Raw genomic sequence first — 22,738 nt, forward strand, 5'->3', positions numbered from 1 at the left:
TCAAGGCAAGTACTCCAGCCCACTGAAATCGATGTGGGCGGCCAGAACTCCAGACTGATCCGTGGAGTGAAACAGAATGTGAGGTCACGTGATCAGGATGGTCTTACGAGGCTAGCGTCCGAGGGATGGGAGCGCAAACCTGGTCCCTCAGGCTGAACAACTAGCCCAGGTGGACAGGTCTTTAAATTGTTACAATGAACTGTTGGTACAGGGCCCTCCTTGACCTCGGGCTGGATACTGGGATACAACAACAAAAGGAGACGGGACGGGTATTGTTGTACGCTTGGACCAGAAATGGAAGTTTGGATGTCCACTGTGCTTGTGATTCAGGGCTCAGCATTGCCAACAATGACAGCAGAGTCTTATTGAATCTTTCACAAACACCGTTACCTTGTGGGAGGTATGGGGTCGTACGGCTCTCAGTACAACCATACAGCTCACCGAGTTGGTGCATCAACTCGGACTCAAATGCGCCGCCCCTGTCTGTCAGCAAAGTTCCGGGCAGCCAAACGGCTGGATAAGCGATGTCCGCACCATCTTGGCTGTCGTTTGAGCAGTCTGATCTCTTGTAGGCACAGCCACAGCATACTTTGAAAACAGATCAGTCATAACGAAAAAATATACTGGCAAGTGTCTTGTGGCCTGTGGTGACTACCTCCCATGGGTAACTGGTGGTTACAGGCTGTAACGGGGCCTTTACCTCAGGGCCTGGCTTTCCCACTGCGCAGTTATGACGTCTTCACATCCCTCCCCATCCCATGCCAAAAGAAGCATCGCTGCAGGGTGCTCAAGACTTTTTCACAGCTTGAGTGGCCGGATGTCTCGTGATAGTCCTTCCAAACCTTTGCTCTACTGGGGAAAGGAACAACCACCTGGAACATCCAGGCTTTAGTGCCCGGCTCTAGGAACTTCCGACCCAGCACTCCATCTCGGATCTCCAACCGCTCCCACCCCTTCACCCAGCGGCGCATCTGGGGGGACAAACTACTGCGTGCCTGGGAGGCTGTTTGACCTTCAGCCTTCATAGGTACAGTTAGGTACAACCCACCTCAGAATCATGCTATTGCTGTTGTCTCCAGGGTATCAGTGCTGCAGCCACAGCCGAGGAACTCTGATTGTAGGGATGTCCTGGTGGTTCTGGGCTGGTGGTCTGTACAGTCGTCACCCGCACCTCCTCTGGCAGCAGGTAGAGCAGTTCCCGAGAAGCATGCGCCAAAAAAGGTCCATAAGGCTCAGCCAATCAGACTCTATAAGCCAGTGGCTCTGAAGAAGAGACCAACCTGCGCAAACTGTTTTCTTTTTCTTTGTTTTTACTTTTACTATTTATGAATATATTATAAGATGGTTCTTTTATTCTTTTTAAGTAGCTCTAGTAGCTCTAACTTGAAGGAACTATAGTTCTGGTCATTACGTTCAGGGCTAAGGCTGCGGCTGGCATAAGCAATCACACGCTCCTCACCACCTTGCACTTGAGATAGCACAGCCCCCAAGCCATCCAGACTAGCATCTGTGCACAGTGTGAAGGGCAGACCAAAATCAGCATAGGCCAAGATAGGAGCAGTCAGCAGGGCGTGCTTCAGGTGCTCAAAGGCCTGGAGGCCAATCAATACTAGCCGATGTCTGCCCAGCTCTCCCATGCAGCCGCTGGTTCAGGGGGGCCACAACCTTGGAGAAAGCAAGGATAAACCGGTGGTAGTAGCCTGCAAACCCTAGGAAGGACTTAAGCTGCGTAACACTTTTGGGAATGGGCCAACACCTCAACGCTGCCGTTGTTTCAGGATCTGTTGCGACTCCTCGATCGCTCACCATGTGGCCCAGGTACTTCACTTCCCTTCGTCAAAGGCAGCATTTCGACGGTTGGAGTTTCAGACCATGCTTCTGAAGCTTTGCACAAACCTGTGCAAGATGCAAGAGGTGACTGTCAAAGGATGGAGAAAACACAATGATGTCATCCAAATAGATCAGCAGGAAATAGTTTACCAGCCCACACAAACATCTCTGCAGCAGCCACTGGAAGGTGGCTGGTGCATTACACAGTCCAAATGGCATGCAGGTGAACTTGTACAAGTCTATTGGAGTAGCAAACGCGGTCTTCTCCTGGTCTTTTGGATGAACCTCCACCTGCCAGTACCCACTGGCCATGTCCAAGTACCAAGCAGCCGCCTTGACTCCTCAATCCTTGGCAGGGGGAAAGCATCTTTATGGGTCACCGAATTCAACTTCCTGTAGTCTACACAAAACCTCCAGGAGCCATCTTTCTTCCTGACCAACACGACCGGCACTGCTCATGGGCTAGCATTTTCTTGCACCACCCCACTGTCCAACATACCCTGAAGGAGTGCTCGTAGCTCCGGGTATAGGCTGGGAGGCACTGACCTATATCTCTCACGCATGGCGGTGCATCTCCAGTGGGTATGTGATGTAGCACAACGTCGGTATGGCCAAAGTCATCCTCATCTGCTGTAAACACAGACATCCATTCCTGCAGTAGCTCCGTAAGCCGACGCTGTTTGTCACTTGACAGGTTCTCCCCTTTCAAAGACAGCACTGGGTGGTCTCCAGGAGTCACTTGGCTCACTCTCCGAACATCCACTTCCACTTCGTTGGGTCCTATGAACCCCAGCACCAGATCTGTCCCGGTCTGTATTGCCTGTGGGTCAATTTGGGAAACAGAGGCAACAGCACAACGCTGGGAAAGCTCAATGGGGAATGGAATGGGATTACTTACCCGTATAGGGACCCTACCACCTCGCGTGTGGCAGATGGTCTGGGCGACTCTGTATTTTTAGCTTGCATCATCCAGATCCTCAACCATCACTAGGCAGTCCGACACCTCCGAAGCCTGGGGAACCTGTGCCAGGAGGACTTTCTCCGTCTCTGGGTCGATCTGGACTGGAGCCTGCCGAGGGAGCTTGGCTGTGCCTTGGAACTCTGAGGGAGGGCTGGTTACAGCAGCATGCAGTCTTCGACACACAACAAAGGCTTTATCCCACGCTGAGCCAGCAGTTGGTGGGAGCTTGAATTTAAATGTAGCAACACCTGGATGGCTACCTTGGAAGACACTTTCCCAACAGTGCTGTATGACGTTTATCCCCAACACCCCATAATCAGAGCCCAAACATCGATCTGCAACAATGATAACTCCTCTATTAGGCACCTGCAATCCACCAACCTCCATGTTGAGTACCGCGTAGCCCACATATGGAATCTGGAGCCTGTTGGCGGCCATCAGTTTTAGCCAGTAGAGGTCTCTAGCATCCCCTAGTGTTGCTTCTGCAAAATACTTCTGAAAGAGAGAATGGATAAACAGAGTCACTTGGGAGCCACTGTCCAATACACAAGGTATATCTTTGTCTCTTATATGAACTAAAACCTCTGGACACTTTCCTACAAAGGAGGCCTCATCAGGGTGTTCTTGGGCCCCTTGCTCGGCTGATCGCCCCACAGCGACAGAGGAAACTAAAAATCCCCAAAAGTGGCCCTACGTCAAGGGCAAAATCGCCTAGTATGACCAGCCTGCCCACAGTCTAGGCATACAGGCCTCCAATCTGCATCCCACTGGGATTGAGGTCTCTCAGATGAACCTGTGCCCCCTTGACGTGACGGAGTTGCTCGATCAGTTGGGGACAGGCTTGAGAAGGGAGAGGTGGGTTTACCCCTGATGAACCTGCAGAAAAATAACCCTTTACTCTGAGCGAATCGACTCTTTCAAATCCAACAAATCCTGACGAGTGGGACCAGCAGAGGAAACTGGTGGAACTGCTGGAGCTGGGGAGACTGTGGGTAAGGGCTGTCTCGCCGCATAAGTACGGTATACTACAGAGTCATCACCAGCACTTGGCAGACGATGTGGTGGTGGGGTAGGTCCAACCGTTGAGGCTACAAATGAGTTCTGCGCTGGGTAATCACCATTAACATGCATGGTAGGCAGGGCAGCAGGCAGTGAAGCTCTGGTATGTGCATGATTCCCCACCAGTAACCTCACTTGCCAATGCCCTTGCCTCTACACATACCTTGGCGAATGTAATTACTGGCTTCGGACGTACTTCACACTGTAGTTCCTGTTGCACTGGACCTAGAAGGAGTCCTTGGATAAACTGTGCTCGCAGCATTTGGTCATGACCTGGGCCCGTTGTTTCAGCTGGACTCTTCACCTGCCACCTATGATACAACTCACGGAAACGCAGAATGAAAGCCCCCACCACCTTCATCAGCCCCTTCTTTGCATTTGAATAATTGGGCTCTCAATGACTCTATAGACTGGTTACTAGCATACAAAGATGCCAAAAAGTCTACGATTTGGGTGTCAGCGTTTCTTTGGTCTGGTGGGAGCAGCATAACCTCCCTTTTTGCATCCCCTTCAAGGCCGAGCAGGACAAAATACACTTTCTGTTCAGCTGAAAGTCCCTGTGCTCACAAATAGGTTTCCATTTTGGCCTGCCACTCACTGAACTTAGGTGTACAGTCTACATTCCCCCCAAAGGTGGGAAACCAGGACCCCCCCATAAACCATGGCATCAACATAGTCATATTAGCTGCTGCTGGGGCTGTACCAGTAGAGCTGCCGCTGACTGTACTACCACCTTGTCCCGAATTTCTCCAAGGATATTAATAAAGTGATATCTTATCTTATCTTGTAGATTATCTACTGAGTTTGTTACAGGAGCATTATGAACACCAGGATTTTCCTCCATGTCTGTGTGTGTCTGGGGATCCTGCCGACAACGCCAAATAAAGTGTCACCAATGTCTTTGTGTGATCAAATATTTATTGAGTTTCCACAGTATGCATTATGACAATAGTTTCACAGAAACTTTCACCTAACTTGTCAAGTGTAGCATACATTGACCTAGTGACGAATCCCTCCCACTGCCCTCCCATTCCCATTCCCCAACCTGTGGATCTCTATACAACACTCTGGGGAATGCAGTCTCAAAAGAAGGAACGAAAAGGAATTAAGTAAATCACAACAGGGATGGCAATTACATTTGAAGTAGGGTTATTACAACAATTCTTTGATTAATGTATGGTATCTGTAACCAATATTAATAATTCGAAAGATGATGTTGTGATTGGTTATTTGGATAAATATTTGCACTCTTCTTTATGTATTGTAGTTTTGGTATTGTTGTGTACCACTTCTAACCAACAGCGATGATCCAAGGGACTACGCTGTGATTGGTTAATTGAACTAATTAACTCATCGTATCCACCTGTGTAGTGGTTCTTTTGTTCTGTGTGTTTGTTGTACTATTCACTTTGATCTGATGATGACCTAAGGCCGAAAGCTCAGCAATAAAGCGCTGTGTATTGCAAGGCAGTGTGCATGGAATTTTTCTGTTCTATTGAGTACTGTCTTTATCCTTTTGCACCTGCCAAGAAGACTTTGAAGGTGTGCAGATAGCTTGACTATTGTATTGACAAACTAAAAGCAAAAAGGAAAAACTTTTCTGTGGTGTCAACCCAAATGCAAAAGGCGACAAAATCACTTTTTTATTTATGGCACTTAAATGAGTAAAACAATTGATACTAAGGTACACACATTCTAATGGTAAACTTAGTCGAAAAATGAATTGTGAAAAGGAAAAAGAATACGAAAATGAATAATGACCAAATGAAAGGCAAATTTTAAATGTCTTTTTAGAAAGCATTTTGCGATTTGATTTATAAATTCAGTCATTTATTTGTCCATTTAATTATTAAATGGCCATTTAAAAGCATTTTAATTAATGGGTTTAAAATTTTGCTTTAGTTATTTCTCTTTTAATTAATTACTGGTAATTGATCTACAACACACTCGGGACTCCATACCAAGGTCCATCTCAAACTGTTCATAAGACGTGAACAAAAGCACTGTGTGTTTATCAGAAACTGTTGCCCAGCTGGCCGATCATCTCTGTTGGCAACAAAATGGACAACAAATAAGTTTTCCTTCAACCAAGAAAAATGTATTCTGGTGTAAAAGAAAAGACTAGGCTAACACTGTGGCTAACTAGGCTACATCTGTGTCTTTGCAATTACCTTTGTAATGTAACAATATTTTAATATTGTACCGAATTCACATCTTAGAGGAAACTGAAACATTTCTTAGTGCTTATGACTGGGACTGGGAGTATGGGGACAAAAACACAGAGGAAAATACAACAATTAAAGAACGTCTAAAAATAGAATGAAATCATCCTGAGCTACAGCTGAATATTATGTACATAAATTCCAAGGCAGTGTAAGAGAGACTGTCTGTAACTGAAAGATCACAGGTTCAATCCCTTTAACAGCCAAAGTATGTATATCAATGTCCTTGAAAAAAACAGTCAGCTAAAGGTCTCATGCAGGCCTATTCAATTGGCGGCCCGCGGGCCACATCCAGCCCAGAAGCAACCTCCGAGTGGCCCAGCGAGCTTGAATTAAATAGGCTATTTTAATAGCGATTTTAATTGTAATATTGTTTTTATAAAAATTTGGACTTGTTTTCACTCGTCATGAATTTATTTCCTCCGTGGCAGAAAAACACGTTACACGAGCCTTCAGAAACTCCTGCAGGTTAAACTGATCTAACGAAACACTTTTGGCGCTGACTGACTCTAACAGACTCACTATAAACAGACTGTAAGACACTCGCTAGCCTAGCAACATTAAGGCTACAAACAACCCATAATGCAACACACAGGAGTCGGTTTTACACCGGCACTTTATCCATTCAAAAAGAATATCTGATGTTGTGAACACGTTTGTCTAGTCCTCGAATATAAGACGACCCCCACTTTTTCTGAAAATATGTCTCTGTCAACCCTGAAACGTAAAATTGACAATGAAAATCATCGGTTTAACCCTGCCTGGACTAGTTATGTGTAATCAGTTTTGGAAAGTAAGTAAGTACATTTACTCAAGTAGTGTACTGAAGTACAGTTTTGAGGTACTTGTACTTTACTTGTATTTCCATTTTATGCTACTTTGTACTTATACTTCACTACATTTTAGAAGGAAATATTGTACTTTTTACTCCATTACATTTATTTCACAGCTATAGTTACTAATTTAGTTACTTTTCAGATCAATATTTTATATTTAAAACATTTGATCATCTTTATAAAATAACTATAAAATAGCATTGTTATAGATTAGACTACCCAAAAGTATAGCTAAATTGTTAAGATTAGCTTCACGTTGACAAGTTTAAAATGCTGCTTACATGTACATGTATGTCAATAAATCAGTATTAATATTCCAATAACTTATGAAAAATATAACTCTCTAAATGGGGACAGTTTGCATAATGAGTACGTTTACTTTGATACTTTAAGTACATTTTGCTGCCAATACTTATGTGCTTTTACTTAAGCAAGATTTTGAATGCAGGACTTTTACTTGTAATGGAGTATCTTTACATTGTTGTATTGCTACTTATATTTAAGTAAAAGATCTCAGTACTTCTTCCACCACTGTGTGTAATAGAGTGTGTTATTGGTTACTGTTATTGCCACTTGTTATGATTCTGTGCATTGAGCTCTTTTTTATTCTGTTTCTGCACTTTGTGATGTGCCTGGGTCAGATATGTGACCAAAAATATATTTTTTTATTTCAAAAGTGAAACAATAAACATTGTTATTTTTTACTACATTCATTTGCGTTTGTTTAAATTTATCATTACCAAAAGCTAAAAAAAAAAGGTTTTAAATAGGCTGCTGAAAATGTCTGGCCCATCTACATTTCCCGGTTTTAAAATCTGGCCCAACTGAATTTGTAATTGAATAGCCCTGGTCTAATGTGTTTAAATAAATGTCATTATATTATTATTGTTATATTCTAGATGGAAGTACTGACAATGAACAGCAGAGGGAGACACAGACTCTCTGATAGTGAATATGATTCATGAGGATTTCAATATTTATACTGTACATATGCAGTATATGACATAAAAATGGGAGTACGGTTTTTTAATGATTCAGATTTTTGACCTCCTGTGAGGCCATTATGTTGGCCTCACAGGAGTCAGGCTGCAGTATCTGAAGTCTAATAATAAGATTAATAGATTTTCTAAACCAGGGGTAGAAAAAGGCATAGATCACAGGATTTAGACAGGAGGTGCAATAGAACAGCCAGACCACAAAATATAAACCATTGATTTCAGTATCCTGACCTGCAAGAGAGGCACAGTAATATGGACAGAAACACATTAGAAAAACAACTACGGCAATACCAAGAGTCCTGGCTGCTTTCATTTCAGATTTCTTAGCAGTTACAGTCACTGAACGCTGGAGTGTGACAGCCACAATGTGGGATCGCATGGCACGAGCCTGAGACACAGCCACCACAAATACTCTCATATACAGAACTATGATGACAGCAATGGGAGCAGTAAAGTTAAAAACAAGGTCAAAAGTCCCTGCAAAGTAGTTAATGACAACCACACACTCTCCAACACAGGAATTATACCTGCCTGGTTGTCTCAGTAAATCCTTTAGAAGGAGACCGCTCCCGAAAGCAGAACAGGCCCAACACAGAAAAACACATATTTTAACTCTTCTGTGTGTCATTTTTGTGGGGTAATGCAGAGGGTCACAAATAGCCACATAGCGGTCAACTGATATGAGCACCATGTTTGCCACTGAGGCAGAGGTAAGGATAAAGGCAACAAAGTAATACAGAGCACACATGAAGTCCCCCAGAAACCAACAGGTAACTGTGATGAAGATTGCAGCTGGCATCAGGATAAGGCCAGTGAGGAAGTCTGAGACAGCCAGGGAGAGGAGAATGAGGTTGGTGGGGGTGTGGAGCTGCCTGAAGTGAAACAGGAGCATTATATTCATTAATATTTGTAGTATCAGTACTTTATCTCATCACTAGATATGGCAGACATCAAGCATTATGAAAATACAAAAGCATTGTTTAGCAACTTCTTTATTCTCATCAAAGGCCAAGATGTAGCAGTATCTCTGCTGTGGTCCATAAGTTATTTGTTTTTGTAAGTCTGAATTGTATTGATAACATCTTGGGCCACCTGTAGTGGGAGATGGAGATGATGACCAGCAGGTTGAGAGAGACAGTGAGCAGAGAGATGGAGGACAGCAGAATGAAGAGGAGCATGACCTCAGAGTGAGGACGCATTGGCTTCCTGCAGGAAGTGTTGAGGAGCTGTGGAAAGCAGAGTTCACCTCCTTCCAGGGTCTCCATCATCAGAGAGAGAGGAGGAGAGGAGAAGCTGCTGAGGTCTGGCAGCTTTCTGACCAAAGCTCTCTATCATACAGCTGATTTATCTCTCTCTTCTCTGTTTGTCACTCCCTCCCTTCCTCCCTCCTTCCCTCTCTCATTCTCTCTTTCTTGGAAACCGATGTCCCTCCTTCCTCCCTCTCTATCACACAGCTGATTTATCTCTCTCTTCTCTGTATGTCACTCCCTCCCTCATTCTCTCTTTCTTGGAAACCGATGTCCCTCCTTCCTCCATCGCTATTTGCATTATCCTCTTCATCTCAATCATCATCACTTTTTCTGCTGCCTTCCTCCTCTCTTCCCAATCCCTCCTCCCTCCCTACTCATCTTTTCGCTCTCCCATTTCAGCCAGTCCTCCCATCTGACTTCTCTTTCTCTTCCCTTCTTTTCTCCGCTTCCTCTTCATCTCTCCTCATTTCCCCCTCCTCCCTTTCCAACTCTGATGTAACAGGTTGTTTTCATACTAAACTACATGTGGATGACAAATTAATAATGGGAATCATTATTATAGTCAAGAACGTACAGTCCTATTCCATACTGGATGTCACAAAAAATTGACTAAAACTGAGCTCCAATAATAATAATTATTGGCCCAGATATCACTAGTCGGCAAATGTCTACTCATCTTGCCTCATTATCCTCAAATGTGACCAAATACAATAAAAAATGTTGGTGTTGTGTTTGACAACGATCATAGTTTTGAGAACCAGATTAAGGCAGTCGTTCAGTTATGTTTCCTTCAATTTAGGAAACTCTCCAAAATGAGTTAATTTTTGTCTTATAACCTGGAGATTGTTATCCATGCCTTCATTTCATACTGTAACTGTGTTTACACCTGCTTGACCCAGCAAAATCTTCACCGATTAGTCCAAAACACTGCAGCCATGGCCCAACACAATACACAAAGAAAAAAAGTAACAAAATCTTAACAAATAATAATGCAAAGTAAATTCAACCATTCAACAAAAAAATCTGATGCTTTCTGGTACGTTGAGTCACTCTCAGCAGTTATATAGTTGACTAGGTCAGCAGCATAATAAAACTTAGGCCAGTGGCTATTTCCTGTTTATCTCTGTAATCAGAGGTGTAAAATGTGAAAAGGAATGGGGATAGAACTGTTTTTTAGGCTCCAAGTCAGTAAATGCATTTCTGAATTGAACTGATTCAGTCTGACATAGCCTACTGTGGTAAGATAACTTTATAAACTGGGGGGACACATCCAAGTGCACATGATTATGAGCCTGTAGATGACATGGCTGGAGAAATTTAAAAAATAAAATGGAAATAATAGGTGGTGCCAGTGCGGGGCTTGTAGCTCGATGCCAACCTATGTTGAAAGTATGTGTTATGTGTTACGAGATCGCTGTATCACAACCAACCTGACTTCTCAAATGTTGAGAGAAAGATGAGAGAGAGATTGTCTCTGAGGGACGTCCTGCTGAGACACTGGATGCTCAGTTCAATAAACAGGTGAGCTTACAAGAGTAACTACGTTCAGCCGCCACGGGAAGGTGCTTAGAGCATACTAAGAAACCAAACCACAGAAAACACAATTCTCCACACAAAGTCACTTCTCTATACTGTCTCCAACAACTTGCCACGCCATAAGCGCATATCACGTCGCTGCTAACCTAACTTTAGCAGCCTAATCCAGCGGTCATGGGTACATGCCACAATATCATTATCAATATACCATTCCCACCTAGAAGTCAAGTCAAATCGACGCACTTTCTGCATCATGAAGAAGGCAGATGCATAGGCAAAATAAATAAATGGTATGACTCACCATCAGAAGACTTCTCCCAGTTGGAATGTCGCGATTGGGGTTATGGTGCATTCCATTGTAGTCGGAACTCGGAGAAAAACGACTTCCAACACGGAAGTCGGAATTCCCAGTCGGAAATTCGGGCAAGATTCATTCTGCCCAAGTTCTCCAACATAAACACAGCTGACGTCACAGCATCAATTTGTACTTCATAAAACTTGATTTTACTTGATATGTAGTTTTTGTGTTATGAAAACCACAAAAAGCCCTTAGATCCTCCAATGCTGGTCTTTTAATCGTGCCCAAAGTACTCCACAAACAAAGCAGGGAAGCTGCTTTTATGTCTTATGCACCAAAATTGTGGAACGCCCTGCCCAAGTATATCAAACAGGCAAGCTCTGTGGGCATTTTTAAAAAAAGAGCTCAAAACTTACCTTTACTAGAAGGCTTTTAGCTAACTAATTTTTATCTTGTGCTTTATCCCCTACACAAGTTTTTATTTTATTTATTTGATTAATTTTATTTCTACTAATTGGTTTCAATCTATTTTCATTTATGCTGTTGTATTCATTTGTTTTTGACATATTTATTTGTTTTAGTGCTTCGAATGTAAAGCACTTTGAGCTGCATTTTATGTATGAAAGGTGTTATATAAATAAAGTTTATTATTATTATTATTATTATTATTATATATCACTTTCAATGTCCACCATATTGCATTGTCCGCCATTTTTTATTATTTAAGAAACGCTTTTCTCGCAACTCCTCCTAGGCCATTCATCCTGCTATGGACAGTATTGTTGTACGCTTGGACCAGCAATGGAAGTTTGGATGTCCACTAAGCTTGTGATTCAGGGCTCAGCCTTGCCAAAAATGACAGCAGAGTCTTATTGAATCTTTCACAAACACCGTTACCTTGTGGGTAATATGGGGTCGTACGGTTCTTAGTACAACCATACAGCTCACAGAGTTGGTGCATCAACTCGGACTCAAATGCGCCGCCCCTGTCTGTCAGCAACGTTCCAGGCAGCCAAACGGCTGGATAAGCGATGTCCGCACCATCTTGGCTGTCGTTTGAGCAGTCTGATCTCTTGTAGGCACAGCCACAGCATACTTTGAAAACAGGCCAGTCATAACGAAACAAGACTAGGTCAAAACCTAGTATATGGCTGGACCGTGTATGAGTGTGCCACGTGCCACGGCCGACCAATGGTGTAACTAACTCCGCTGTAGACTGCTAATACAGAATAATAGTCCATACATCCATACTGATCTCCGTTCCAGCACGCCCCGTCTCTTCTCTCCGCCGCTGTCGTCTCCACCGTGCCCACGGCCCGCACTGATCCTCTCGATCCAAGCGCCAGGTGTTCTAGTACCCATCGGTGCCGAAAATGCTGTTCGCCGGACACCCGGTGATGCATCGTCGTCCGCCGAAATCTCGGCCGGATCACCGGGAACAAATCGGCGCCCAGCTAGTGGCACTGGCTGGAACCGTGGCCCCAGGAAACTTCGGGAAGGTCGGAAATAAGCCCTCGGCGTGATGAAACCTCCATGCTTGTTTGTGTCTCGCCGACAGAACAGAGGGCTGTCAGGTGGACTGAGCTCGCGCATATGCATCGAAATAAACGGTGATATGATATAGTTGTATAGACTCTACTTTAGCTTCAGCTTACATGCATGATATTGGTCAGCCTGCTTACTGTGTGGGAGAAACGGGCTCCCGATCTCAGCGGAGAAACAAGATGGCGGAGAAAACTAAACTTAAATTTCTGGCTCAGTCAGTGACAGACATTCGCGTTTGTAGGGCTGGTCCCGCTGTTGCAGTCCAGCCAAAAATATACTGACAAGTGTCTTGTGGCCTGTGGCGACTACCTCCCATGGGTAACTGGTGGTTACAGGCTGTAATGGGGCCTTTGCCTCAGGGCCTGGCTTCCCCACTGCACAGTTATGACAGCCTGCTGTCCACATCTTCACATCCCTCCCCATTCCAGGCCAAAAGAAGTATCACTGCAGGGTGCTCAAGACTTTTTCACAGCTTGGAGTGATAGTGTCGCGGGGCAACATGAAATACATGTATTGTATTAGTGTTGGCAGGGCGGATAGAGTTCTTCGTGCCCAGTTCGCTAGAGGGCTGAGGGAAGGTCCTGTTAAGCAAAAACTACAACGGGAGTTGAGACGGGCTTCCCCATCTTCACCAGCCCCCCAGACCATCAACGTGGAGCAGTTGAAAGAATCACTGAGAGTAGAGATGAGACAGGAAATTAGACAGGAGATTGCGTTGCTAGGTAAATCCATTGTGGAGGAGATCCGGCGCCAAGCCTTTGTAGCGCCCCCAGCTCCAAGTTTAGAAAATTGCCCCCCAAACCAACAACCCCACTTTCCAAAACGTGCTGTAAATCGCAATGCGCGAAGCTACTGGTGGGATGATCAAGGGCGCCCAATTTGTAGGGACTGTGGTGAGGTTGGACACATACAGCGGTTCTGTCCTAGAAGACCAGCCTCCTCATCGGGTTTTCGGGCACCCCGGCCACTGTAGGGCAAGTGACTGGGGCAGAGGTAATGGCTGAGGTTCCAGAGAGATCTTCATTCGTGGGAAAGTGCCCGGAAGTGGATATTACAATTTTAGGTAAGAGCATCCCCTGCATTTTGGACACTGGGTCCCAGGTCACCCTTTTTAGCCAATCCCTTTTTCAGTGTCACTTTGGGGGGGAACCACTACGAGATGCCAAGGAACTGTCATGGTTGGCACTCAAAGCTGCAAATGACCTGGGAATCCCCTATGTGGGATACGCAGTTGTCGACATCACCATTGGAGGCATTGAAGTGCCAGGCATGGGAGTGATTGTTGTTCAGGATGACTGCATGAGCACAGAGTGTGGATTGCTTGGCATGAATGTGATCTCAGCATGTTGGGAGACTCTCTTCCAGAAGGGCCACCCCGGTCAACGAGCTTTTCGCTCTGCCCTCTCGCCAACAGCAGGAAAAAAATGGGAGAAAGCTTTTGCAGCCTGCAGACGGATACAGGCCATGAGCCCCCAGGCTCCAGCTCACAGCACCGCTAAGCTTTCGAAGCAGGCTCCAGTTATGCTCCCAGCGGAGTCAGAGATGATTATCTGGGCATATGTTCCCCAGGCCATGTGCTCTCCAGATTTTCTGGTACTGGTGGAGGACCTTTCGGGGGAGTTTGACAGGGGGCGGGAGTGGAGAGTAGCTAGGTCCATCTGCCAGGTCCATCGTGGTAGGGTCCCCTTGAGAGTTTGTAACCCACACCCTTTCCCTGTCGAACTGCCTCAGAGACAGGCGTTGGCCCTGGTATCCCAAATCGACCCCCTAGATGTACAAACCCAGAATAGGTTAGTGCTCACACCATCCGGCCCCCAGGAGGTAGAGGTCGATGTGCAGCGGATAGAGGAAGTGCAGAGAGTTCAAGGAGTTTCGCCAGTGACCTCCACTGTTCTTGAGCACCCAGCACTTGAGTTACAGGGAGATGGGCTGACCTTGGAGGAACAACAGCAGCTCAAAGCCCTTCTCAGTAAGTGGACCTGTGTGTTTACGGCCCACGAGGAGCACTTTGGTTGCACCGGGGCTGTTCACCATCAGATCCCTACTGGATCCGCACCCCCGACCCGAGAGCGATACAGGCCAGTTCCACCCAAGCTGTATTCCGAGCTGAGGACACTGCTGCAGGGGATGCTGGATAGTGGAGTCGTCACAGAGAGTTCTAGCCCTTGGGCTGCCCCAGTGGTCTTGGTACGCAAAAAGGATGGCTCCCTACATTTCTGTGTTGACTATCGTAAGTTAAATGCAGTCACTCATAAAGACGCCTTCCTCTTACATCGGATCAAAGAGTCGCTGACTGGTTTGAAGAAGGCAGCGTGGTATTCAACCCTGGACTTGGCCTGTGGGTACTGGCAGGTCGAGGTTGCTCCAGAGGACCAGGAGAAGACGGCCTTTACCACACCACTGGGGCTATATCAGTTTTCTCACATGCCTTTTGGACTTTGCAACGTTCCTGCAACCTTTCAGAGATTAGGGGGCAAGTCCACGACTACCTACTTATCTATCTGGACGAAGTGATTGTGTACTCGCCAGACTTCCAGACACATCTACACCATCTTGAAGAGGTATTCAAATGCCTACATGACCGCGGGTTGAAGCTCCAGCCTCGTAAGTGCCAGCTTTTTCAGCGAGAAGTAAAGTACTTGGGCCATGTGGTCAGCAGTGGGGGAATCTCTACAGACCCGGAGAAGACGTCTGCGGTTAGCAACTGGCCAGTACCCACCACCGTAAGGCAAGTCAGTTCATTCCTTGGGTTTGTGGGATACTACCGGCGATTTGTACCTGGCTTTTCCCAAGTTGCTGCCCCCCTGAATAGACTAACTCACGGTACTGCTGGTCACTCCTCTGCTTCAGTGACATGGACCCCAGACTGCCAAGAAGCTTTTGAGCAGTTGAAGCAAGCTCTCCTGGTAGCACCTGTTCTTGCATATGCTGATTTCACACTCCGCAGTATTGTCTCAGGTGCAGGATGGACAGGAGAGAGTCATTGCTTATGCCAGCCGCAGCTTGATACCTGCCGAGCGTAATGATCAAAACTACAGCTCCTTTAAACTAGTGTTGTTGGCTCTTAAATGGGCTGTGACGGAGAAATTGAAAGACTACTTGTGGGGGGGCTCAGCTGACAGTGTTCACCGACAACAACCCCTTACTGCATCTGGACTCAGCCCGACTCCGGGCCGTTGAACAGAGGGGGGCCGCTCAGCTTGCTAATTACTCCTTTGACATAAAGTACCATCCAGGGACCTCTAACCAGAATGCAGATTCCTTGTCCAGGCTGCCGGGAGGCACTGCTGCTGCTGTCCAGGCTACGCCTGGGGCTGCCAGGTCTAAAGCTGAGCCCGATACCAGTCCTGCATCTACAGCGGATCGGCCCTCATGCACCCAAACTCCTTAGGACCCATGGAGGGAGCGGCAGCTTTGAGACCCCGATCTGGGACGATTGCGTAACTGGTTGCAGGTGGATAAACCGCCCCCCAATGAAGTCTGATGCACCTTGTCGATGAACCTCCGTCGCCTGTTAAAGGAATGGGATTGGTTAAAATACCAAGATAGCTTGTTGATCCGATGCCTGGAGGAACCTGACACCGGAATACCAACACAGCAACTGCTTGTTCCCCCTGGTTGGCCCCAGGAGTTGTGGGAGGATTATCACCAGGCAGCCGGTCACTCAAGCGCAGAGAAGGTGTTGTCCATTTTGCGGTGACGCTTCTACTGGTTGGGCATGTGCAAGGATGTGCATGCATGGACCAAAGAGTGTTCGACTTGCCAGGTCAGCAAGGCTGGATCAGAGTCTCGTGCCCCCTTGAAGTCAATTCAAACTAGTTACCCCTTTGAGATGGTAGGGGTGGACTATCTGTCTTTGGGCCGACCTGGTGATACATATCCATATGTCCTTGTCCTTACGGATTTGTTATCCCGCTATGCCCTTGCCGTCCCTACGAAGGACCAGACCGCGGTGATGACTGCTAAGGCCCTGTGGACTTCATTAATCCAGCCTTTGGGATGCCCGGAGCGTATCTTGACCGACCGGGGTGCTGCCTTCGAATCGTCGTTGGTGAAGCAACTGTGTGAGTTATATGGATGCACTAAAGTCCGCACTACCCCATACCATCCCCAGGGAAACGGAGCCTGCGAGCGATATAACCAGACTCTACTGGGGCTGTTGAGCTCACTGGACCCCCAGGTACACGCACAGTGGCATGCAAAACTCCCTTTCCTGATTCAAGCCTACAATAATTCCATCCATGCAAGTACGGGATGACCCCCCATTATGTCCTGTTTGGCCGTCATGCCCGGCTGCCAGTTGATTTGATCCATCATGTCTCCCCACCACAGCGAAGAGACACTTTGGACGGGTGGGTTCAAGACCATCACCGCACCCTCAAGGATGCATACAGCACCGTGCTAACTTATGCTTCCCGTCGACAAGCCTGGAATCAGGCCCGCTACAACAAAGGAGCCCGAGCACTTCCGCTACTCCCTGGAGAGAGGGTCCTCGTGCGGAACTTCTGCAGACGAGCTCAAGGGAAGTTGGCACCAAGATGGGCCCCAAAGCCATTTGTAGTTAGTTGGCCCAGGCTCTGCCTCTGTTGCCTCAGACACTGATCAGCCTGAAATCTTTGATCCTGCTGGTAGAGTGCCTGTCCCTGTTCATCCTTTGCCTGAGCCCGCCTCTAGAAGCATAGAACCTGATGGTGGTGTTGTAACTGAGTGTGAGGGTGTGCCTGAAATGGGATTCAGGGGTAGTCTCAGCCCAGACACAGAAACGATTAACACTGGGTTGTCTGAAGATCTGAACACTGAAAAAGCCTCTTGTCCACGGCATTCTCGCCACAGCAATTTTGGGATGCGCCCGTTACGTTTCCGCCAGTTGTAGTGGTCGGGACGACCACCCCTAAAGTGGGGGGGAATATGTCGCGGTGCAACATGAAATAAATGTATTGTATTAAACTGTTGGGATGGGGGAATGTCTATTAATTGTGTTAGGACTGACCAAAGAGTAGCAGTGGGAGGCTTGTGGACTTGAACTTGGGGGGATATGCCACTAGGGGAGGGTAGTGTGTTTTTTTGCTTTCTGTTACAGGTGCCATGACCCGGAAGGCTGGTGAGAGGCGGGGATTCAGTAGCGAGATTGGCTAGCGAGGGTATAAATGCTGGGGAGCCAGGAGGGGACGGGGCCCTTTTATGTCTGATTCCCGCCCTCCACGCTACACAGTATCTTGCCCAAGGACACTTCGACATGCGGACTGGAGGAGCCGGGATCGAACCACCGAGCTTCTGATTAGTGGACTACCCGCTCTACCTCCTGAGCCACAGCCGTTCTCACTTGTCCCTAAGGCCCTTGGTTTGGTGTGGGTGTGGGTATTCCCTGTCTTCCCCCTAGAGAGAGGACTAGTAGTTTTACTTTGCTAGATTTATGACCTATCATTGTATCTAGACTTTATTTTAGCCAACCAAGTTTAAAGTACAGGCCACCCTGGCGAGAGCAAACTATTACCCCTGAAAAAGTGTCAGTAGGCTTAACTTTTGGGGTCCCAGGCTCAGAGAAAAGGAAAAATAAAAAATAAAAGAACAGGGCAGTCTTGTCTTTGTCTTTCTGAGTTTTTATTAAAGCTATGTTCACTACACAACAATCCCTTTCAGAGGGTTCAGCTGTCTAATGAAAAAAGGAAGTGGCCTCTGTCTATCTGCAAGAGAAGAAGCACACTCCAGAATTCTAGCAGCAGCAGCAACAGGCTGGATATATATAGCATGCGTCTGTGGGGTGTTTCCCCTCTACTCTAAACACAATTGCATCCTAGTGGATGGGTCTACAACCCCTCGCGACATTCCAGCAGCGGGCTTAATACTGTCAAACGATGGAGAAAACACAATGATGTCATCCAAATAGATCAGCAGGAAATAATTTACCAGCCCACACAAACATCTCTGCAGCAGCCGCTGGAAGGTGGCTGGTGCATTACACAGTCCGAATGGCATGTGGGTGAACTCGTACAAGCCTATTGGAGTAGCAAACGCGGTCTTCTCCTGGTCTTTCGGATGAACCTCCACCTACCAAGCTACCAAGCAGCCGCCTTGAGGTTGGTCAAGGACTTCTCAATCCTTGGCACGGGGAAAGCATCTTTATGGGTCACCAAATTCAACTTCCTGTAGTCTACACAAAACCTCCAGGAGCCATCTTTCTTCCTGACCGGCGCTGCCCATGAGCTAGCACTTTCCTGCACCGCCCCACTGTCCAACATACCTTGAAGGAGTGCTCCGGGTATAGGCTGGGAGGCACTGACCTATATCTCTATATAGGATTTTCCTCCATGTCTGTGTGTGTCTGGGGATCCTGCCGACAACGCCAAATAAAGTGTCACCAATGTCTTTGTGCGATCAAATTTTTATTGAGTTTCCACAGTATGCATTATGACAATAGTTTCACAGAAACTTTCACATTTTACCTAACTTGTCAAGTGTAGCATACATTGACCTAGTGACGAATCCCTCCCACTGCCCTCCCATTCCCATTCCCCAACCTATGGATCTCTATACAACACTCTGTGGAATATAGTCTCAAAAGAAGGAACGAAAAGGAATTAAGTAAATTCCAAAAGGGATGGCAATTGCATTTGAAGTAGGGTTATTACAACAATTCTTTGATTTTAGTTAAAGCTCCCATCTAACATGATATAGTATCCTCTTTAGCACCATGCATCCTAGCCGAGAGCTCCATGCTGATGACATCAAGATAGATATTTATCCATTGGGATTTTATGAGAGTGTGTGGAGGGCTCCAACACATTGCTAGCATTTTTTTTTTTTGCTGGTGTTAGGCCTGCTAATAAGATACGTTTTTGGTGTAGTGATACCTCTAGTGGAGATAGGAGAGCATTGCACATCAACTCCTAAAACCATAGTCAGTAAAGAACATACCAGTTTCCAAAAAAAAAAAGACACAACCTTACAGTTCCAATACATGTGCATAAATGTGCCAATGAGTCCATCCAGGCACAGTGTGCATAATGATGACGGAATAGGTTTCATGAAGAAACTTTTCCTTGGAGTGAGATAGGTCCGATGTAGAAAGTTAAAATTAATTTGTTGGTGGTTAGGGTTTTTGGAGGCATCAGTTATACATCTCCAAATGTTTTCCCAGTTCAGTGGCTTGTTTTCGAGAGATTGTCCAAGATCTTTGGCCCAGACCTGTTCAATATACAGTGGCTTATAAGAGAAAAGAGAAAACAGGGAGTACAGAACTGACACTAATCCCTTTGTTCGACCTTGCGTATACAAAATAGAATGCAGCTGATGTGTTGTCAGTGGTGCATTCCAAGGCACTCCATATGCTTTTAAGGATGATCTTAATTGAAGATACAGAAAAAAAGATGAACCAGGCTGTTACGGCCGTTGTGTGGGGGTGTGTGTTTCCTGTTCTTACCTGTGTCTCTCCTCAGATTACCACCCTTTCCCCCTTCCTACCACTGCAGTAATTGTGTAAGTGAGCACAGGTGTGCTCACTTATTGGCTCCTTTCTAGAGGGAGCATGTTTTTTAGCGTTGTGTTTGTGCTTAGTCTTAATTTTACTAACTGTTTACATGTTGTTTTATTTATCGCCTTCTTTATTTTGTTGAAGGTAGTTTTCAGTTGATGTTTTGGGGTCTTTTGTAAACCTTTATTTAATTTGTTAATAAATCTTTGGTTTGTTTATATATTTCTGTTCTCCCAGCTTCTTTGTCCCCGGGTTAATTTCATATGTTACTCCCTTCATCCCCTGGATAATTTTGGGGACGTAACACAGGCAAATCATAGGTGGTACGTAAATCATTAAATTACCTAAGGTCATAATTGTCAAAGATGTCAGCCAATACATGTATACCTCGGTTGGACCATGCTGGTGATTAGAATGGGACCTCCCCAGTGAGCAGCAAGCGGTTGTTAAAAATTGGGCTGTTAAGGTGCCATTTGAGAGTAGTCTTAGATTCCTTTTCTGCCATGCGCCATGTAGATAGTAGAAATTATATAATAGGACTGAGATGGAGCTTAGATTGTTTAAGAGGAATATTGTCTACCAATTCCTCTAATCTACATGGGGAGACGAGGTTTTCTTCTATAGGTTTCCAAGATGCCGATGCTTCTAAATTTAAGCCAAGTGGAGAGTGGCCTTAAAACAAAGGATTGAGGTCCGTCCTGTCCGGAAGACAGTGCCTGTCCTGTCCACACCCAACTCCTTTTCTGTATTGACAAACTAAATAGAACAGAAAAATTCCATGCACACTGCCTTGCAATACACAGCGCTTTATTGTTGAGCTTTCGGCCTTAGGCCATCATCAGAGCAAAGTGAATAGTACAACAAACACACAGAACAAAAGAACCGCTACACAGGTGGATACGATGAGTTCATTAGTTCAATTAACCAATCACAGCGTAGTCCCTTGGATCATCGCTGTTGATTAGAAGTGGTACACAACAAAACCAAAACTACAATACATAAAGAAAAGTGCAAATATTTATCCAAATAACCAATCACAACATCATCTTTCAAATCATTAGTTTTGGTTATAGATACCATACATCAATATAAGAGAAGTCAGATGGGAGGAGTGGGTGAAATGGGAGAGCAAAAAGATGAGTAGGGAGGAAGGAGGGATTGGGAAGATAGGAGAGAGGCAGCAGAAAAAGTGATGACGATGGAGATGAAGAGGATGATGCAGATAGCGAGGGAGGAAGGAGGGACATCAGTCTCCAAGAAAGAGAGAATGAGAGAGGGGGGGGGGGAGGGAGTGACAAACAGAGAAGAGAGAGATAAATCAGTTGTACGATAGAGAGCTTTGGTCAGAAAGCTGCTGGACCTCAGCAGCTTCTCCTCTCCTCCTCTCTCTCTGATGATGGAGACCCTGGAAGGAGGTGAACTCTGCTTTCCACAGCTCCTCAACACTTCCTGCAGGAAGCCAAAGCAACCTCGCTTCAAGGTCATGCTCCTCTACATTCTGCTGTCCTCCATCTCTCTGATCACCGTGGTTCTCAACCTGCTGGTGATCATCTCCATCTCCCACTTCAGGTAGAGATATACTTCTCAGCATAGCCTAAAATATTTGTATATTTCTAAATATGAACAGTTAGACATGCAGGAAGAATTGGCGTTGGGCTAGTACATAGAAGTCGTCACATCTAGTCCTTTGATGAGTATATTATTGTACTACTACTCCTACTACTGAAAGTAATACTATAATGATTTTTTTCAACAGCCAAGATGCTATTGATGATAACAATATGTTAAACAATGATATTCTCCCACTCCAGGCAGCTCCACACCCCCACCAACCTCCTCCTCCTCTCCCTGGCTGTCTCAGACCTCCTTGTGGGCCTCCTGCTGATGCCGGCTGAAATCATCCTCATAGAGTCCTGCTGGTTTCTGGGGGACTTCATGTGTGCTTTGTCTTCCTTTGTGGCCTTTATCATTACCTGTGCTTCAGTAGGAAACATGGTGCTCATATCAGTCGACCGCTATGTGGCTATTTGTGACCCTCTGCGTTACCCCACCAAAATCACTAAGACAAGAGTTAAAATCTTTGTTTGTCTGTGTTGGGTCTGTTCTGCTTTCTATAGCAGTGTCCTTCTAAAGGATTTACTGACACAACCAGGCAGCCATAATTCCTGCTATGGAGAGTGTGTAATGGTCAGTAACTACATTGTAGGAGTTGTGGACCTTGTTGTCACTTTTATTGCTCCTGTTACAGTCATCATAGTTCTGTATATAAGAGTATTTGTGGTGGCTGTGTCTCAGGCTCGTGCCATGCGATCCCACATTGTGGCTGTCACACTCCAGCGTTCAGTGACTCTAACTACTAAGAAATCTGAGAGGAAAGCAGCCAGGACTCTTGGTATTCTCGTAGTTGTTTTTTTAATGTGTTTCTGTCCATATTACTATCCCTCTCTTGCAGGCCAGGATACTGAAAGCAATGGTTTATTTTTTGTGGTCTGGCTGTTGTATTTCAACTCCTGTCTAAATCCTCTGATCTATGCCTTTTTCTACCCCTGGTTTAGAAAATCTATTAATCTTATTGTTAGACTTCAGATACTGCAACCTGACTCCTGTGAGGCCAACATAATGGGACCTTTTCTATGAAGCAGGGAATCTGTTTGTTTGTATTGTTGTTGAGTCAGTGAATTCAAAAGGCCTGAAACCATTAAAAAAAAACGCACTCCCGGTTTTTATTTCAT

The 22,738-nt window shown here is 45.7% G+C and overlaps 2 protein-coding genes across 2 annotated transcripts; one reads left to right on the forward strand and one right to left on the reverse strand.

The window, feature by feature from the left end:
- LOC139663386 (trace amine-associated receptor 13c-like) lies at positions 1-9,174 on the reverse strand. The gene is made up of 7 exons (XM_071542034.1): positions 8,999-9,174; positions 7,956-8,778; positions 3,052-3,286; positions 2,795-2,931; positions 2,330-2,650; positions 843-971; positions 1-54 (listed from the first exon to the last, which is right to left on the reverse strand). The coding sequence occupies exons 1-7, from the start codon at positions 9,172-9,174 to the stop codon at positions 1-3; spliced, it is 1,875 nt and encodes a 624-aa protein (XP_071398135.1).
- A 12,225-nt stretch (positions 9,175-21,399) lies between these two features.
- On the forward strand, positions 21,400-22,643 carry LOC139663387 (trace amine-associated receptor 13c-like). Its single transcript, XM_071542036.1, has 2 exons — positions 21,400-21,575; positions 21,818-22,643. Exons 1-2 carry the CDS (start codon positions 21,400-21,402, stop codon positions 22,641-22,643), a joined length of 1,002 nt encoding a protein of 333 aa, XP_071398137.1.
- Positions 22,644-22,738: the final 95 nt, after the last annotated feature.

Source organism: Centroberyx affinis, unplaced genomic scaffold (assembly GCF_046629955.1).
Source record: "Centroberyx affinis isolate AG114_WGS23_722 - 3 ecotype Tasmania unplaced genomic scaffold, CSIRO-AGI_Caff_v1 ptg003998l_1, whole genome shotgun sequence".
NCBI classification, from domain to species: domain Eukaryota; kingdom Metazoa; phylum Chordata; class Actinopteri; order Beryciformes; family Berycidae; genus Centroberyx; species Centroberyx affinis.

Bases quoted from the DNA above. Each gene is read 5' to 3' on its own strand.
- LOC139663387 (XM_071542036.1), top strand. From the start codon at position 21,400: ATGATGGAGACCCTGGAAGGAGGTGAACTCTGCTTTCCACAGCTCCTC. The intron at 21,576-21,817 runs GTAGAGATATAC...CTCCCACTCCAG, and splicing joins ATCTCCATCTCCCACTTCAG to GCAGCTCCACACCCCCACCA.
- LOC139663386 (XM_071542034.1), bottom strand. From the start codon at position 9,174: ATGATGGAGACCCTGGAAGGAGGTGAACTCTGCTTTCCACAGCTCCTC. The intron at 3,287-7,955 runs GTCAAAAATCTG...TCTCTCTTTCAG, and splicing joins ACATAATGGCCTCACAGGAG to AAGTATTTTGCAGAAGCAAC. The intron at 2,651-2,794 runs GCAAGCTAAAAA...ATTGACCCACAG, and splicing joins TGGTTGAGGATCTGGATGAT to GCAATACAGACCGGGACAGA.